The sequence below is a fragment of the Salvelinus alpinus genome, chromosome 8 (genome assembly GCF_045679555.1).
Source record: "Salvelinus alpinus chromosome 8, SLU_Salpinus.1, whole genome shotgun sequence".
In the NCBI taxonomy this organism is placed as follows: domain Eukaryota; kingdom Metazoa; phylum Chordata; class Actinopteri; order Salmoniformes; family Salmonidae; genus Salvelinus; species Salvelinus alpinus.
The window spans coordinates 40,227,276-40,247,689 of record NC_092093.1 but is presented as its reverse complement, the minus strand read 5'-3'; the positions used below and the strand labels follow the sequence as shown (position 1 = coordinate 40,247,689).

Here is a 20,414-nt window from a genome sequence, read left to right as displayed (position 1 = left end):
GATGTGGAAGTCCTGGGCTGGCGTGGTTACACATGGTCTGCGGTTGTGAGTCCGGTTGTATCTACTGCCAAATTCTCTAAAATGGTGCTAGAGGCGGTCAGCATGCCAATTGCATGCTCTCTCAAAACATGTATTATTTTTCCTGTTTTTCTTGATATCCAATTGGTAGTTACAGTCTTGTCCCATCGTTGCAACTCCCGTACGAACTCGGGAGAGGCGAAGGTCGAGAGCCATGCGTCCTCTAAAACACAGCCCTACCAAGCCGCAATACTTCTTGACACAATGCTTGCACACCGCTTGAGGAAACACAGTACAACTGGCGATTAAAGTCAGCGTGCACGCGGCGCCTCATGGGTCTCCCGGTCGCGGCCAGCTGCGACACAGCCTGGTATCGAACCCGGGTCTGTAGTGAAGCCTCTAGCACTACGATGCATTTCCATAGACCGCTGCGCCACTCGGGAGGCCCCCGCTTCCTCAAAATTTGTGACATTGTGTTGTGTCACAAAACTGCATATTTTAGAGTGTTATTTTATTGTCCCTAGCACAAGGTGCACCTGTGTAATGGTCATGCTGTTTAATCAGCTTATTGATATGCAACACCTGTCAGGTGGATGGATTGTCTTGGCAGGAGAAATGCTCACGAACAGGGATGTAGACAAAATTTGTGCAAAATAAGCTTTTTGTGCGTATGGAAAAAGTCTGGGATCTTTTATTTCAGCTCATGAAACATTGGACCAACACTTTACATGCTACGTTTATATTTTTGTTCAGTATAGGTGGACTGTGGGTTGGATTTAGCTCCTAGTTCAAAGATCTGCAAGCATTTAACACACAGCACTGACTGTCTTATATTACCTCCTCACAGCTCACAATTCTAGGGAAAGAGAATGTTTCCGTAATGATACCTGTAATGTTACTCTAAAGTTTGAGGGTCCAGAATGCTTTAGTGTTAAAGTTAGGAGAACATTCCCTTAAAATGTCAAACTGAAAATAACTAGAATGTGGTTACAATGTTCTCTAAATATACAACAGTAATGTTGCCCAGGCATCACTCTTGCTCGACTCCATTGAGAACAAAGTCCCAGAGGGAGAAGCTGTCCATTCTTTCCATCCACTTGAGTGCCTGGATTCTCATTTTTCCCGGGGGGCGGGCCTCTTGTCGCATCAGGCAGTTCCCTCTGTGACCAGTTGCTCTCTTCTCCTCAGCTTGTGCTGCCCAGTCAACCTGAGGAGGTAGGGCAGGAGTCAATTACTAATTTTCCCTTCTTTGAGGCAATCGGACAGGCTGCCACCAAATTCGAGGTTGTGTATTCTACTCCTCCCCCGCCTACAAAGTAGACTAGGATGGATGAAATCACCTCTCAGGGTAATTCCACATCCATCCAACAACGTGTACCAGCCTTCCCAGACTGTGTGTCATTGGTGGAGTCTTTCTGGGCAGAGCCACTTAAGTCACCTTCTCCTAACTAACCCCACTTGGATATTTATGGCATGGAGTCGTTGGGATGGTTCAGAACTTCTCCCGTGGAGCCTTTCCTGGCTGAGCACCTCAACCCTAAGACTTTGAGCTCATCTTCCTCTGCCCCCAAACTCGCTCATCTCAACGACCGCTCCACCGCGGCCGTGTATGACAGGATCTACCAATCCACAGCTCAGGCAGCTGCCCTGCTCTCCGTCGACTTGCCTGGTGGCACCGATGACCGGGATAAATTATCGGAGTTTAGCCACCTTGCTGACCATCCCACTTGGGCCCTCAAGTTTACCTCTGAGACTTCTGGGAGGGTCTTGGACACGCAGCTGTTGGCCAGAAAGCCCTCTGGCTGATTTATGCAAGGCTGTCTGAATGGACAGATCCTGAATGGACAGATCCCACCAGCCTGTTTGGAGATACAGGCCAAGTTTGAGTCTAAGAAAAATGAGACTGAGGCACTGGGCTTCCTGTTACCAAGGAAGTGGCACACCAGGAGCTGGGGCTGACAGAACTTCCCGACCACGACAACCAAAGTCTCCTCGGGAGTCCTGCATCAAGCCACACAGGCATGTTTACACACTCCAGAGGTGCAGCACAGTAATCCCCCACCTCACGACCCATAAACACCACGGTTCCGCCAGTCCCTTCCACGGTTGCCACAGGGCTCCCCACTATCTTGCGTCTCACATGGATCAGTGACACACGTGTGCAGTTTACAATTTGTGGGGTCCCTCTAAGTTTCATGGGAATAGTGCAGTCCACAGGGGAAAGTGTTCTTAGAGGGAAGAACCTGCCCAGGCTTCTTCAGTCTTAGTCTTTAGTCACCAAAAGGGATGTTAACGGTACTTCAACAATCTGAGGGTCGACCGATTTTGAATGCTAACACATCGCATGCTGTTAAATCTCATTCGGCAGAACGAGTAGTTCACCACAGTAGACCTCAAGGATGCTTATTTCCACATCAGAGTTTATCCTGCACACAGGTGATATCTAAGGTTTGCCTTCTAGGGCATAACCTACGGATATCTCACCTCGCCATTCGGTCTGTCCCTGGCCCCATGGATGTTCATGAAGTGTGCCTAAGCCGCCCCAGCCCCCCTAGAGGAGAGAGGCTTAAGAGTCCTGACGTGCAGCAACTAATGGTTGATCTGAAGGACACTCAAGCTCAGGCAGCGGAGCACACAACCCAGGTGTTGTCGTGTTTCCTGACCTTTCTCAGATATAGGACAAACACTTCAGAACTAACATCCTTTAGACTTTTTTGGGGACTATCTGTTGTTCCATGTAGTTTATATTGGCTAATGCAGTAATGCCAAATTCAATGTTTCATCCAATATTGTTTTAATCTTTTGGGGGATACCTTAAGAGGGCGTACAATTCTAAATCAAATAGCTAAATAATACTTGATATGACCATCTTAAAACAATTCCATGTTAGCTTCGACCCCACCCCCCTTCACTTCTCTAGAGGGTAAAGATTCTGTCTTATAAGACGGCCCTGCTGCTTACCTTGGCCACGTCCAAGCACGTGGGGACCTTCATGGGCTCTCGGTTCAACCTTCATGTACTCTATGGTTTGGACGTTCCTGCGCCCTCTCTGGCGCACTGTCCTCGGTGAAAATAAAACTATGGGTTACGGTATGTAACCCCGGTTCTCAGAAGGAGATTAGGGAGACATCTCACCAGATTGCCCCTCTTTCACGACTTGTGCAAGAGGTAGTTCTTAGAATGAGAAAACTAGAGCATTGCTGGGTGCTATATATACACGAGGGGCTGAGGAATCACTAGTATGAGATCTTCTGTTGAATCTGACAATTAATCTTGATGGTTGTAAAGTCGTCTCAAATAAAACTGAAGGACCTCGGCGTTACTCTGGACCCTGATCTCTCTTTTGACAAGCATATCAAGACTGTTTCAAGGACAGCTTTTTTACATCTACATAACATTGCAAAAATCTGAAACTTTCTGTCCAAAAATTATGCAGAAAAATGTATCCATGCTTTTGTTACTTCTAGGTTAGACTACTGCAATGCTCTACTTTCCGGCTACCCGGATAAAGCACTAAATAAACTTCAGTTAGTGCTAAATACGGCTGCTAGAATCCTGACTAGAACCAAAAAAAAATAGCATTTTACTCCAGTGCTAGCCTCCCTACACTGGCTTCCTGTTTAGGCAAGGGCTGATTTCAAGGTTTTACTGCTAACCTACAAAGCATTACATGGGCTTGCTCCTATCTATGTTTCCGATTTGGTCCTGCAGTACATACCTACAAGTACGCTATGGTCACAAGATGCAGGCCTCCTAATTGTCCCTAGAATTTCTAAGCAAACAGCTGGAGGCAGGGCTTTCTCCTATAGATCTTCATTTTTATGGAATGGTCTGCCTACCCATGTGAGAGACGCAGACTCAGTCTCAACTTTTAAGTCTTTACTGAAGACTGATCTCTTCAGTGTGTCATATGATTGAGTGTAGTCTGGCCCAGGAGTGTGAAGGTGAAGGAAAAGGCTCTGGAGCAACGAACCACCCTTGCTGTCTCTGCCTGGCCGTTCCCCTCTCTCCACTGGGATTATCTGCCTCTAACCCTATTACAGGGGCTGAGTCACTGGCTTACTGGTGCTCTTTCATGCCGTCCCTAGGAGGGGTGCGTCACTTGAGTGGGTTGAGTCACTGACGTGATCTTCCTGTCTGGGTTGGTGCCCCCCCTTGGGTTGTGCCGTGGCGGAGATCTTTGTGGGCTATACTCGGCCTTGTCTCAGGATGGTAAGTTGGTGGTTGAAGATATCCCTCTAGTGGTGTGGGGGTGTGCTTTGGCAAAGTGGGTGGGGTTATATCCTTCCTGTTTGGCCCTGTCCGGGGGTATCATCGGATGGGGCCACAGTGTCTCCTGGCCCCTCCTGTCTCAGCCTCCAGTATTTATGCTGCAGTAGTTTATGTGTCGGGGGGCTAGGGTCAGTTTGTTATATCTGGAGTACTTCTCCTGTCTTATCCGATGTCCTGTGTGAATTTAAGTATGCTCTCTCTAATTCTCTCTTTCTTTCAAGGACCTAGGACCATGCCTCAGGACTACCTGGCATGATGACTCCTTGCTGTCCCCAGTCCACCTGGCCGTGTTGCTGCTCCAGTTTCAACTGTTCTGCCTGCAGCTATGGAACCCTGACCTGTTCACCGGACGTGCTACCTGTCCCAGACCTGCTGTTTTCAACTCTCTAGAGACTGCAGGAGCGGTAGATATACTCTTAATGATCAGCTATGAAAAGCCAACTGACATTTACTCCTGAGGTGCTGACTTGCTGCACCCTCAAACTACTGTGATTATTATTATGATTTGACCATGCTGGTCATTTATGAACATTTCAACATCTTGGCCATGTTCTGTTATAATCTCCACCCGGCACAGCCAGAAGAGGACTGGCCACCCCTCATAGCCTGGTTCCTCTCTAGGTTTCTTCCTAGGTTTTGGCCTTTCTAGGGAGTTTTTCCTAGCCACCGTGCTTCTACACCTGCATTGCTTGCTGTTTGGGGTTTTAGGCTGGGTTTCTGTACAGCACTTTGAGATATCAGCTGATGTAAGAAGGGCTATATAAATACATTTGATTTTAAATTTGATTAGTACGTATTAGACTCACATGCTACAGTTATCCCAGCCATAAGTCCCTTTCTTCTTTTCATCATGGAACTTGCAATTTGAAAAGTTTCACCTGAAGCCTCCAACTGAAATAAACGTGATTTCATTTATCCATTGTAATAGTGTTTGATAGATGTGTCCATCGCTGGGCTCTGTCAGGCCATTATGGCATACTATTCCCTACATAGAGGCACTACTTTGGACCAGACAAAAATTGTGCACTATATAGGGAATGGGGTGCCATTTGGGACACAAACACCCGGCTGCAGGAATCAATAGTCTGAAAAGGGCAGGCACACACATGTGAATCTATGGGTTCTCCACCAGTCCTGCATCTTGTGTATGTCCCAAATTGCACCCTATTCCCTATGTAGTGAACGACTTTTGACCAGGACCCATGGGAAACAGGGTGCCGTTTGGGGGGGGGGGGGGGGGGGCCTTATGGGCCTTTACCATACAGAGTGTAAGGGAAACAGAGCAATCCATCAACGCAGGGCCTGGCTTTCAAACTAAACACACCCTCATTATAGCAGGTCAGCACCCCCCCCCCACCCCCCCTCCCCCGAGAGCTCCTGAATATATGTTTACTATTACAAGTTTACAACTGCTGTTGTCGTGTGGGTGCTCCAGCCTTGTGTAGTTTGGACACCTCCGTGTTGAGTCGGAGACACAATAGAAGCGACAACAGGTTACAAGACATCATCAAATCTGCTCTGAGCTGAGCTCACACTTGTGTGGGTAGACGGTGATGAATATGCGTCCCGAGTTTTCTCTGTGTATTTCACATAGACCAGGTGGGATAAGAAGGCATGAATAAATACATTTCACTAAATATCCATCCATGTAACTCTAATTCAGTCTGCTACCTGATAATGATGGTGAGACAGGCTCTTTAGCAAAAACTTAGGTCAAATAAAAGAATGATTCAAAGTTGTATTGTCACATGCACATGGTAGAGCAGTAGTAGAATAGTACAGTGAAATGCTACCTTGCGAGCTCTTTTGCAAAAATGACTTGACTAGAATATAGTATATACATATGCAATATAAAACATGATGAAAACTTTTTTTAAAGTGACCAGTGTTCCATGTCTATGTACATAGGGCAACAGCCTCTAAGGTGCAGGGATGAGTAACAGGGTGGTAGTTGGGCCAGTAACAGTGACTAAGTTTAGGGCAGGGTGGAAACCGGCTAGAGACGGCTATTTAACAGTCTGATAGCCTTGAAATAGAAGCTGTTTTTCAGTCTCTCGGTCCCAGCTTTGATGCACCTGTACTGACCTTGCCTTCTGGACGATAGCGGGGTGAACAGGTCGTGGCTCGGGTGGCTGAGGTACTTGATGATCTTCTGTGCCTTCCTGTGACACCGGGCGCTGTAAATGTCCTGAAGGGCAGGCAGTGTGCTACCTGTGACTCGTTGGGCTGAACGCACCACCCTCTGGAGAGCCCTGCGGTTGCGGACGGTGCAGTTGCCCTACCTACAGTAATACAGCCTGACAGGATGCTCTCAATGGTGCGTCTGTAAAGTTTGTGAGTTTGTGAAGCACTGCTGTCTTGCAAAAAGTTAAAAGCTGCAAACAACAGATTGACCCTCTGTTTTGAGGAACATTAGCAACAAGCACAAAGCTATACTATTCAAAATAAATTCACCAGATTATGTGAGCAGAGCTCCATAAGAATTTGGTAGGAAAGATACTGCTGCAACTTTGTTAATTTAATTTATGAAAAGGCACTGTAGTATAATTAATGTTCAGTAGTCTGAGTGCTTTTCATTGAATCAAATGAATACCTCAGTCAGACTTAGAACCCCGTCTCCCATGAGATGAAGAGACTCCTCAGAAAAGATTAACAGGATGTTGTTTAACAGCATGTGTGCATCCCAAATTGCGCCCTATTCTCTATATAGTGCATTACTTTTGACCTGGGCCCATAGGGAATCCCATAGGGCTCAGGTAAGCATTTGTGCACTATAAAGGGAATAGGGTCCCATTTCGGACGCATACACAATCTCCCCCAGCCACTCCAACCACTCATCCACCACACATCAGTCCAGGGAGAACAGCCTGCTTTTACAGCTTTGCTTCCAAAACAATGGTGATAAAGCAAACCCCAGATGCTTGTCTCCATACCCACACAAGATACTTTTCAGTTTACACCCCTAATGGTGGCCATTAGCTCCCCTCTTCACCTCGCATTCCTAAAGCAATGGCCAGGACGCAGTGCTTTACTCATCTATGTGAATGAGAGTCCCCGCACATTAACAGATCACCCTCAATGATGTGTGACATTGTCTTTCACTAATCTCCTTATCCTGGAAGTATGACTTAATTTTCAATGGTAAGGAATAATGATGCATTAACAAATACATTTGAAAAAGTACATATGCATACATAAAACCTAACATGCATAGGGATAGACCTACATGTAACTTGTATTTCCTCAGTGCTATTGTATGGGGGATGTGCAGTTGTACCTGAACCTTTGTGACTTGCCTTTGTGAGCACAGAAATTGAAGGAAAGCAAATCGAGTACCCCTGTCTGAGGCTATTCAGAAGGAATCCATCCCAGGATCTTCAATATCAGATAGGCCCCAGAGTCAGAGCTCTGGTATTGATCCTATGCTTCAGCACTTCTCTGTGGGTCTTTTTAGCAGAAGCTTTCAGTCCTAAAACTGTGGAGACAGATTACTCATTACTCATATGGAGTCTGCTAGCCAGTCTCCACTTATGCTTTATGCCATCTTGATATTCAAAAAGCTCACATTTAACCTAGAATCCTTAATGGTGAAACAACCATGTCTATTTGCAATATTACAGCAACAAAAAGAGTTTGACAACAACAAACACTGTTTTTTCCCCTTGGACAATCGCGATATACACTACATGACCAAAAGTATGTGGATAGCTGCTCGTCTCATTCCAAACTCATGGGCATTAATACGGAGTTGGTCCCCCCTTTGCTGCTATTACAGCCTCCACTTTTCTGGGAAGGTTTTCCACTAGATGTTGGAACATTGCTGCGGGGACTTGCTTCCATTCAGGCACAAGAGCATTAGTGAGGTCAAGCACTGATGTTGGGCAATTAGACCTGGCAGTCTGTGTTCCAATTCATCAAAAAGGTGTTAGATGGGGTTGAGGTCAGGGCTCTGTTCAGGCCAGTCAAGTTCTTCCACATCGATCTCAACAAACCATTTCTGTATGGACCTCGCTTTGTGCACAGGGCCATTGTCATGCTGAAACAGGAAAGGGCCTTGTCCAAACTGTTGCCGCAAAGTTGGAAGCACAGAATCGTCTAGAATGTCATTGTATGCTGTAGTGTTAAAATGTCCCTTCACTGGAACTAGCCCGAACCATGAAAAACAGCCCCAGGCCACTATGCATTGGGGCAGGTAGGGTTCTCCTGGCATCCTCCAAACCCAGATTTGTCCGCTGCACTGCCAGATGGTGAAGCGTGATTCATCACTCTAGAGAACCCACTGCTCCCACTGCTCCGGAGTCTAATGGCGGCAAGCTTTATGTCACTCCAGCTGACGCTGGGCATTGTACATGGTGATCTTAGGCTCTGCCATGGAAACACATTTCATGAAGCTCCCGACGAACAGTTCCTGTGCTAACGTTGCTTCCAGAGGCAGTTTGGAACTCACTAGCGAGTGTTGCAAACGAGGACAGAAGATTTTTACGTACTACGCGCTTCAGCACTCGGCAGTCCCGCTCTGTGTGCCCTACCACTTCTCGGCTGAGCCGTTGTTGCTCCTAGACATTTCCACTTCACAATAACAGCACTTAAAGTTGACCGGGGCAGCTCTAGCAGGGCAGAAATTTGACTAACTAACTTGTTGAAAAAGTGGCATCCTATGATGGTGCCACGTTGAAAGTCACTGAGCTCTTCAGTAAGGCCATTCTACTGCCAATGTTTGTCTATGGCGATTGCATGGCTGTGTGCTCGATTTTATACAGCTGCCAGCAACGGGTGTGGCTGATATAGCCAAATCCCCTAATTTGAAGGGTGTCCACAAATTTTTGTATATATAGTGTATGTTTTTTACCATGCTGCTCAAAGCTTTAATAAATAAATACATTTTAAACATTTAAACAACAACTTTTCAAACAGCTCTTACAACTTGTCAAACAGCTCTTACACTAAAAGGGCATTATCATATTTTTTTTTTACAAATGCACAGTATTATATTCCAACCTCATAGTGTGGAAATATATATAAAACACTGCACTGGGTCTATGCTCCAAGCTCAGGATATCATTGTTGCTTCTTGGGAAAGCTGTCTTGTTTTTTGAAGTGCGTTTTTGCACCAGGTGTTGTGGTTGTTTTTAAATATTTAGATGTTACACTACATTACTCCTATGGGATGATAGCTTATTGCATTTCTCATGCCACATAACTAAATAGGCTGTTGCTAACAAGTGCTACAGGCCTGATGAAAGTAGAGAAAGCCATGAACACAAACATGATGCAACACTTCAAAAACAGCTAGTCTTTGACAGGTATGATCAAATTGGAAAGTCCATTAATTCGGTTTTATTCATGAACACACACACACCTAAACAAAAACACGTCAGCTGTAAATTGTCACATTGGACAAAATGTTCCTGCCAGAGTGTCTGAGTGTGTGAGCCACATGTAACCAGCCTAATCTGATGAGAACACTGGGGCCTGAGTTGTCTGTTTTGGTAATGCATTTGAAGCTAGGGCCTGCCACACTACCCTGTGTACTTCCTGCAGAAAATGAAGCTGGTGAGTGTTCTCTCTATCTCTCGCTCGCCCTCTCTTCCCCCTCTCCCTTTCTGCATTTCTAATGTCTCACCACATGAGATTGAATGGGGGGGAAGGTAGAGTAGAGTAGAGTAGTGGATTTTCTGGAGTGCAGATCCAGAGGGGTAAATGATTGCCCTCTAGGGGATGAAAAGAGAGCTAGAAAAGCCTTATAAGAGGTGAATCTGGCAGCGGGCAAAGAATAACTGATGCTAGGGTGGTCTTTAGAGAGAGGCTGCACTGTTCCTTGACACAGTAATCTTTGCTTCGGTCTCTGATAATGTGACTCTATCTCTCAGGGTCGCACAGAGTGATTCTTGGTAGTCTTTTAAACAAGTCTACTTTGAAAAAAATGTATACACCTTACACACATGGTTATGGTCTTAAAAAAAGAAGACACCTGTACCAGATATTGTCACGTTCTGACCTTAGTTCCTTTTTTATGTCTTTATTTTAGTTTGGTCAGGGCGTGAGTTGGGGTGGGTATTCTATGTTGTTTTTTCTATGTTTTGTTCTGTAGGTAATTTTCTATGTGTTTGGCCTAGTATGGTTCTCAATCAGAGGCAGGTGTCAGTCGTTGTCTCTGATTGGGAGCCATATTTAGGTAGCCTGTTTTCCTTTGTGTTTTGTGGGTGGTTGTTTCCTGTTTTGTGTTTGCACCTTTCGGGACTGTTTTGATTTTCGCTTGTATATTTCACGTTGTTATTTTGTATTTTTTAGTGTTCAGTTTTAATAAATTAAAATGGACACTTACCATGCTGCGTATTGGTCTGATATCTCCTACTCCTCGTCTGAAGAAGAGGAAAGTCGTTACAGATATAGAGTTGAAATGTATTACATTTTGAGTTTGCATCCCAATATTACTATTTTTAAACATAACAGAAGACTGAAATTTAACAACAAAAAATTGGTTGAATAATTATGAAAATATTAACATTCCACCCATGAGGCCACTACAGGGTGATTTTATCATTTGATTGCAGGAATGGGTTGCTACTGAAAAAATGAAAGTTGGGTGGTTGGTCGGGAACGTTTAGCAATCCAAAGTTTGCGTGTTCGAATGTCATCATAGACAACTTTTTTAGCTAATTAGCAACTTTGCAACTACTTACTACTTTTTAGCTACTTTGCAATTACTTAGCATGTTAGCTAACCCTTCCCCTAAAATTAACCCTTTAACCTAACTCTTAACCCTAACCTCAACCGAACTAATGTTAGCAACCTAGCTAACATTAGCATATGCCATCTAGCCACCTAGCTAACATAAGCAACATATTGTAACAATTGTAATTGGTAACATATCATACGAATTGCAATTTGTAACATACTATACATCCTACAATTCGTATTATATTGTACGACCGCTATTGCATATGTCACTGTAACTTAACAGTAACCGAAAGGTCACTGGTTTGAATCCCTGTGCCGGCAAGGTGGAAAAATCTGCAGTTCTGCCCTTGAGCAAGGCAGTTAACCCCCAACAACAACTGCACCTCGGGCACCAATGGCGTAAAGATCAATTAAGGCAGCCCCCCGTACCTTTCTGATTCAGAGGGATTGAGTTAAATGCGGAAGACACATTTCGGTTGAACGCATTAATTTGTGCAACTGACTAGGTATCCCCTTTCCCTTTCATATCATACTAAATGGATTTTAGTAACATATAATACGTTTTACTCTGAGACCAGGTTGCAGACCATCACATAAAAAAACTGGAATAACTGTCTTCAAATATGTTGTACACCATGTGAGGTTGGTGGCAAATTAATTGGGGAGAATGGGCTCGTGGTAATGACTGGAGCGGAATTAGTGGAATGATATCAAATACATCAAACACATGGTTTCCAGGTGTTTGATGCCATTCCATTTGGCCATTTCGGTAATTATTATGAGCCATTCTCCCCTCAGCAGCCTCCTGTGTTGTATACATCAGATGTCTACAAACACAAAACAAGAGTGAAATACACATTATTGTGGTTACTGCCTAAATAATATACATTACTGAGCTCAGGCGCCACAATGAGTCTCACTAATCCATTCAATATTCTAGACATCTGTTTGGCCAGAGAAAACAACGCAATGCAATAATACTTGTTTTATGGGAGGACGGTATGAAACTGATGCACACTTGTCTTCGACTTTCCCAATGTATCGTCTGCCAATCCCTAGCATCAGTGTATATAACATTTTCCTGTCTCGCACACCATGCCCAGACAATATGAAAGCACCGTCCACACCGTCCACCAATGAAATCTCGTGTGGCAGCAAAGGGTTAACTGAATGTCTGGAAGCTGCTGGGCGGAGTGAAGAGCTGTGATTGGCTGATTAAAAATGACGTAACCGATATGAAAGACCAAAGAACTAGCTAAGAAGGCAGTTGGTAACTTTGGGAAGGGGTTGTTTGGTTGAGCGAGAAGTGTTAAGAGTGACACAAGCTAACTAGCAGAGCAAGGAGTTACCAGAAAGTGCCTGTGGGTATTTAAAACGCGGCAGTGGCCTTGAAACACACAACGGAACATGGTGCAGCAAACAGAACACAGTGAGACGGAGAGTAGCAGAGAAGCTACAGACACTGAGGAGAGCGAACTGATGGCGTGTAGCCCGGTGCCACTGAAATCATTGAAAGCTGACTGGTGCAAGACAGCAACCGGTCACATCAAAAGACCCATGAATGCATTTATGGTGTGGTCGAAAGTCGAGAGGAGAAAGATCATGGAGCAGTCTCCGGACATGCACAACGCGGAAATCTCCAAAAGACTGGGAAAGCGGTGGAAATTGTTGAAGGACAGTGAAAAGATCCCGTTTATCAGGGAAGCCGAGAGACTCCGGCTACAACACATGGCTGACTACCCTGACTACAAGTACCGACCCAAGAAGAAACCAAAGCTCGACAGTTCCACAAAACCAGCCGCGCATTCACCGGAGAAGACTAACAATAAACCTGTAAAAGCTCCGGGTAAGAAATTCGTTAAATTAAAAACTATGAAGGCGGTGACAACGAGACCGTCTCACGACCCTCGTTATGACTATGTTTTCACCAGTTTTACAACTAGCAAATCTGTAAAAATTGAATATTCTGATGAGGATGACGACGAAGAGGACTACGAGGAGGAAGTGTTCTCTCGGATTAAAATGGAAGAGGACGAGGAACCAATACCGTACAACATCGCCAAGGTGCCCGCGAGCCCCACTCTGAGCTCCACTGCAGAGTCTGAGGGCGCGAGCATGTACGAGGAGTCCCGGAATGCGAACGCAGCTCCTAACAGACTGTTCTACAATTTCAAGAACATTACCAAGCAGAACACAATTTGCCCCGCATCACTCTCACCAGCATCTTCATTCAGGTCGGTCTCCACCTCGTCCAGTTCCAGCGAAGACGCCGATGATTTACTGGTTGACTTCAGTTTAAATCTAGCCTCCAGTGCTCACGGAGTGGAGCTGGGGACCTCGAATTCAGGAAATCTGTCTCTTTCCTTGGTGGATAAGGACTTGGACTCTTTCAGTGAGGGCAGCCTTAGCTCTCACTTTGATTTCCCAGACTATTGCACCCCCGAATTGAGCGAAATGATCGCAGGTGATTGGCTTGACGCTAACTTTTCAGATTTGGTGTTTACCTACTAGCTAGGTACAAAAGGAATCATTATCTGGTAGTAGCGGGAACAGTGTTATGTCAGTTTCCTCTCCAGACCTGTGTGCTACCATGTAGGGAAGGAGGGGGTCCTCAATGAACTGAAACAAATTCGTTACAATGCGGTACTATTGCAAAAAAATAAAACGGTGACATTAATTTGTCACCATGACTGGTTTTATGGATTTCCCTCGGATCTGCAGTGAAACTGCTCAAATTTAAAAGTGGACCACAGTAGACTCTGACCTATGCATTCCCATCCCACTTGTAACCACTGGTCTGAACACGGCTGGGCTGATCCGAGGCAAAATCTGAGACACTGTTCATTCAGGATGTATAACTTTTCAAAGGTTTTATGATTTTCTGTATTCCACAACTTTGTTTTAATCAGTTCCGATTCCCTCCTGTTATGGAAATACTGTAAGTAGTAGGCTAAATCCGCAGGAAGCAGCATTTTGATACATAACCAACATACCTCATCTTTGGAAAAAATATATATATTTTCTGGCATATTTTTGTACAGTTAAACGAAGGGAATGTTCATACTGTGCTTTCAATTGTTGTTTTTTTAAAATGTTTTTTTCAGGCACTTGTACCCGGTTTCATTTAGCATGCAAGGGTTGAAAAGATGTCACGTTGCATCGACATGCCTTGCAATTATTTTAATCTATGGTATATGTACAGAAGTAGAGCATATTTTGGGTGTTTAATGAGTTCAATTGGAATTTGGGACGGTAGACCTCATTGCTGGTACTAGATTTAAGATTGTACATGTTCTGTAAAATAGTAAAATTAGGAGTTTATGTATATGTGTGAATGGGTCCCAAATAGCAGGTATGAAACTGGATTTTCTTTGTATTTTATCTTATTGGCGCACACTTTTTTTTCTCTTATTTTGTGCAATATAGGCTACTCTTAAATGGACTGTCCACGTTTTTTTTGTAGCAAATGAAATGCGTTACTTGTCATGCTGAAGTCTGTATCTTGACTAAACTGAATAAATCAGCTGGAACTGATTCAACTGAATGTCCATGTTTTTTAATGGGGACATTATTGATAAAAATATGATTGGATGTTTTAGGGCTTATTTGGCAAGGCCAACTCTTCAGCTTGTTTAAATTACATCAAATAGCCTGTCATTGTCTCATTACTTTTCAGTGTGTGCGTTATTGGCATTTATTGAGACCTTGGCATCCTTGAGAAATGCACTGATATCACACCTTACATGCAGTGATTTGTTCAACTTTAGCATTACTTTCTTTTACCCAATACTGCGCAAATGCACCCTCTTCCAATTCTAGGCCTACAGGCTATTGTAGTATATTTTACTTTTACTGTGTTAAGACTGAATTACAAAGGTTATCAGACATCTTACATGATCTGTGCCTGCTCATGAACAAATAAACTATTTTAAGTGTATTCCCACTTATGGTTTTGCAGGATGTTAAACTTTGCTCCTGATAATATTCAACTACATGAAGCCAAAGAAGTACAGTAGTCATCAAGACTTATTGGTGAGTCCCAACACCTCTCCTGCATTGGTCTGATCTCACCCTGACCAATGGCACCCTATTCACTATATAGTGCACTACTTTTGACCAAAGCCCTATGAGGAGTGGTGTAGGGAACCTGGACAATGTCTTCACTGGTGCTGTAAGATCAATTGTATTCTGAATTAGCGCTCTCTGTCACCTTTAGGAGCAAAGCCCACTTCAAAACATTTAGATAATATGGGTCTAACTTTCACTCTTCCACCACTGTTAATGCTGTACCACTATCACTTGTTTTGAGACAGACAACTGGTAGGCTACAACTTGCATCCACACAGCCATTTAAATAGGTTCATTGGTATCTTTTTTTGGATAGAGGTTTATCAACTCAATCATCTAATATTCCTCACCTAGCTCGTCTCCTGTGGTGATAGGTAAACATTGACAGCTATGGTCTGTTTGCTTTTACCAGATGGACAGTGACACCATTCACCCCATAAAGTGTTTGCCTTAATTTGTAAAAGGAATACCGTTGCCTACCAGCTAAGCCACCACGATTTACATTTACCATGACTAGCAGAACAATTCCATCCCCACATACACTCAGCCAAAGTTGTATGTTCATAGAAGCAATTAGTGTGTGTATGGGGTTGTGTGGCTTCCCGTTTATAAATGTAGTACATGATTGCCATATTTTGATGGCATTTTCATCTATGGGGGACTGTAAAGACACAGGACATGCTCCTGTTGGCACCCTATTCCCTATATAGTGCACTACTTTTGAGCAGAGCCCTATAGCTTCTAAACACATTAAAAGTCATGAAAAGATGGAGTTGGTCCAGACAACACTATGATCTTTTGATGGATACAAAAACAGGTAGCAACCGTTTCATAATAGCACAAGACTGACTGCAATGTCAACATGCCGGCGCCAGGCTACTTTACTCACTAGTCATCTCCACTGTGTCACGATATGCATGCATCAGCTCTAGCTCTACCACACGAGGTGTGTGTTATTGCCTTTGGATCAGAGTCCTCTGTGCTGCTTCTCTTATTGACATAAGATGCTCTTCCTGTTGGACGGAGAGAGCAGATGTGTTAACCTGCAGAGCTTCAAAAACGAATAGCCTGAAATCATTAGCAAACACCACACACAGGTAAAAGTCGTCAAGGCTTTTACTCTCTTAATGGTGTTTAGAAAATCTACGCTTGGCCCTTTATGGCCTGCATACCAAATGGCACCCTATTCCCTATTTAGTGCACTACTTTTGACCTGGGCCCATATAACTCTGGTAAAATGTAGTGCACTACATAAGGAACAGGGTGCCATTTCCGAAACATCCAATTGACTTTGATTTGTCCCACACCAACAGAACATGATGATTTGAAAATATCATTTAATCTTCTTGTGGTGTGGCTGTGGCCGTGTCGTAACAGAATATAGTCTCATGGATGGGATAACGAGTTGATCAATATCTATTATGATCTGTATTATATTCATAATCCAATTCAGTTAGGCCTAACAATACTCTACCAACCGACACTCTGGGATGCCTGAGTTTCAAACCAAGACAAAGAATCCATACATTGGATTGTGGAACACGGGTCCCTGTCTAGAGTGGGCCATACCATACATATTAGTTGTAAAACAGCCTACCAGCCCATGGTCGTTATTCATTAGTGCACACCGTAGCAAAACGTTTCGCAAAAGGAAAACGTATGTTTCTTAGTCCCTCCCTGTTTCAGTCTGTTTTTTGAGTATGACTCCGCTCACTCCTTCCTTTGCCGAATATGTCCATCTGTAGAAAGAAAGTTACAATCTGGACTGCTGCCAAGATGCATCGGTTTGAATATTCATTCCCTGTTCTTTTTGTGGAGAGCAGTGCTGTATGTCACCATTCAGTGTACTCAAAGATCCTTGCTGTAAATAAAGCACTATATTAACTGTTTTTATTGCTTTACAATTTGCAATGCTTGTAAATGAGGAAGCTTGTTGATATATCTCCTCTAACGGCTTTCTCCTTTCTGGTACGAAGCAAAAGAAGTAAAGACGAATAGGTTTAACAGTAGAGGATAATACTTCCAAGCTTTTTATAATATCACCTCCTTCCATGTGGCTATCCTTAGAACCACTGACAAAGGGAATGTCATTTTCATTTAGGCCATAGAAATTCATTTAAAATGTAATACACGCCCAATTCCACTGTGTTCACAAAGCAAGACAAACATTGTAATTCCCATTATCGGTCTCCCCCTGCTCACCATTCTCTAGGTTGCCCTGACAGAGCATGTGGCACTACCGCTCCCCAGTTGTATCAGCGCTCCGTGTGACTCCCAAATGGCACCCTATTCCCTATATAGAGGTAATCCAGTGCCATTTGGGACGCATGCAGTGTTAGTGGCTCTAATTTGAAAGTCGATCTGGTGCTGTGGCTCACTGCATGATTAGCACAGGAAGCTGAGTGTGCTACAGGGGTTAATTATGATGAATGCAAGGATCAGGCCTTTAGGGGTCTTAGTCCTTAAAATGAAGTGAACTCTTTCTCCAACCACACCAATGTTACATCCCAAATGGCATCCTGTTCCCTTTATAGTGCACTACTTTTGTCCAAAGCAGTAGGTTATTATAAAGGGAATAAGGTGCTGTTTTAAGGGAATAGGGTGCCGTTTGGGACGCAACCAAATGTGCCATCCAGATTCCAGGTTCTAAATTAGGTTATTTCCTCAATGTGTGATTGTCTTGATTACTAGACTGTGTTTAATTCATAATCTCCTCCGGTAAAGATGTCTATGCTTGTCAGACACATCTAATATGGCTCAGATGAAATATGCCCCCTTTGGTCTTCCTCTTAACTCTGTCATTGGCCGAATCCCAAATAATATCCTCTTCCCTAGTGCTCTACTCAAAAGTAGTGCACGATGTACAGTGGCAAGAAAAAGTATGTGAACCCATTGGAAATACCTGGTTTCATAAATTGGTCAGAAAATGTGATCTTCATCTAGGTCACAACAACAGTCACAAACAATTTCATTTTGTTTCATACGTTTTCATGTCTTTATTGAACACACTGTGTAAACATTCACAGTGCAGGGTGGGAAAAGTATGTTAACCTTTGGATTTAATAACTGGTTGACCCTCCTTTGGCAGCAACAACCTCGACCAAACGTTTTCTGTAGTTGCGGCTCAGACCTGCACAACGGCCAGGAGGAATTTTGGACCATTCCGCTTTACAAAACTGTTTCAGTTTAGCAATATTCTCAGGATGTCTGGTGTGAACTGCTCTCTTGAGGTCATGCCACAGCATCTCAATCGGGTTGAGGTCAGGACTCTGACTGAGCCTCTCCAGAAAGCGTATTTTCTTCTGTTGTTGATTTACTTCCGTGTTTTGGGTTGTTGTACTGTTGCGTCAACCAACTTCTGTTGAGCTTCAATTGGCGGACAGATAGTCTAACATTCTCCTGCAAAATGTCTTGATAAACTTGGGAATTAATTTTTCTATCAATGATAGCAAGCTGTCCAGACCCTGAGGCAGCCCCAAACCATTACATTTTTTATTTCACCTTTATTTAACCAGGTAAGCTAGTTGAGAACAAGTTCTCATTTACAACTGCGACCTGGCCAAGATAAAGCAAAGCAGTGCGACACAAACAACACAGAGTTACACATGGAATAAACAAGCGTACAGTCAATAACACAATAGAAAAAAAAGAAAGTCTATATACAGTGTGTGCAAATGGCGTGAGCAGTTAAGGCAATAAATAGGCCATAATAGCGAAGTAATTACAATTTAGCAAATTAACACTGGAATGATATATTAGCAGATGGTGATGTGCAAGTAGAAATACTGGTGTGCAAAAAAGCAGAAAAGTAAATAAAAACAATATGGGGATGAGGTAGGTAGATTGGGTGGGCTATTTATAGATGGGCTATGTACAGCGATCGGTTAGCTGCTCAGATAGCTGATGTTTAAAGTTAGTGAGGGAAATATGTCTCCAGCCATGATGCTCCCTCCACCATACTTTATAGTTGGGATGAGGTTTTGATGTTGGTGTGCTGTGCCTTTTTTTCTCCTCACATAGTGTTGTGTTCCTTCCAAACAACTCAACTCTAGTTTCATCTGTCCACAGAATATTTTGCCAGTAGCGCTGTGGAACATCCAGGTGCGCTTTTGCAAACTTCAGACATGCAGCTATGTTTTTTTTGGACAGAAGTGGCTTCTTCCGTGGTGTCCTCCCATGAACACCATTCTTGTTTAGTGTTTCACGTATCGTAGACTCGTCAACAGAGATGTTAGCATGTTCCAGAGATTTCTGTAAGTCTTTAGCTGACACTCTAGGATTCTTCTTAACCTCATTGAGCATTCTGCGCTGTGCTCTTGCAGTCATCTTTGCAGGACGGCCACTCCTAGGGAGAGTAACAACAGTGTTGAACTTTCTCAATTTATAGACAATTTGTCTTACCGTGGACTGATGAACACCAAGGCTTTTAGAGATACTTTTGTAACCCTTTCCAGCTTTATGCAAATCAACAATTCTTAATCTTAGGTCTTCTGCGATCTCTTTGGTTCGAGGCATGGTTTCACATCCGGAAATGCTTCTTGTGAATAACAAACTCAAACTCACATTTTGTGAGTGTTTTTTATAGGGCAAGGCAGCTCTAACTAACATCTCCAAACTAGTCTCATTGATTGGACTCCAGGTTAGCTGACTCCTGACTCCAATTAGCTTTTGCAGAAGTCATTAGCCTAGGTTTTCACATACTTTTCCCAACCTACACTGTGAATGTTTAAATGATGTATTTAATATAGACAAGAAAAATACAATAATTTGTGTGTTATTATTTTAAGCACACTATGTTTGTCTATTGTTGTGACTTAGATGAAGATCAGATCAAATGTGATGACCAATTTATGCAGAAATCCAGGTAATTCCAAAAGGTTCACATACTTTTTCTTGCCACTGTAGGTAAAGGGTGCCATTTCGGACACAGTCATTAAAGAGAAGTTGACCTGAGGAATGACCATTAGAACTGTTCTATTATGTATGATGTTGTAGTAGTAGGTAGTATGATGTCAATACTATGTTTAGGCATTTTTTCGCTCCATCAAATCACTGTTGTTGTTGTAACACAGGATATAAGGACATTAAGTGACATTATTTAAATTGCTTTGGAAGTCTTTCAAAGTCAGGGGGTAATGTATAAAGAGTGAGGACAGATCATTAACAAGGTGTGATGTGAGATGTTATGTTGGTGCTTTTCTATTTATCTATTTCTATGTTCTATGCTTGTGCGTTTCAATTTCTGTGTTCATGCAATTATGAATCTGCAATTTGGCAGTACGACCAGACCCTTGTTCTGAGAACGATATCTCAGAACGATGTCTCAGCCTAGAGGTAAACAATAGTTCATTTAAGATTGACTTTGAGAGTCCCTG

The 20,414-nt window shown here is 43.3% G+C and overlaps 1 protein-coding gene across 1 annotated transcript; it reads left to right on the top strand.

Annotated features, from left to right (window-relative positions):
• The first annotated feature begins 12,227 nt into the window (after positions 1 to 12,227).
• Positions 12,228 to 14,505, top strand: sox11b (SRY-box transcription factor 11b). Its single transcript, XM_071413874.1, has one exon. It carries the CDS (start codon positions 12,379 to 12,381, stop codon positions 13,480 to 13,482), a length of 1,104 nt encoding a protein of 367 aa, XP_071269975.1. The 5' UTR covers positions 12,228 to 12,378; the 3' UTR covers positions 13,483 to 14,505.
• The last annotated feature ends 5,909 nt before the right edge of the window (positions 14,506 to 20,414 follow it).

Excerpts from the sequence above, each read along its gene's own strand:
- sox11b (XM_071413874.1), top strand. The coding sequence starts at position 12,379 with ATGGTGCAGCAAACAGAACACAGTGAGACGGAGAGTAGCAGAGAAGCT.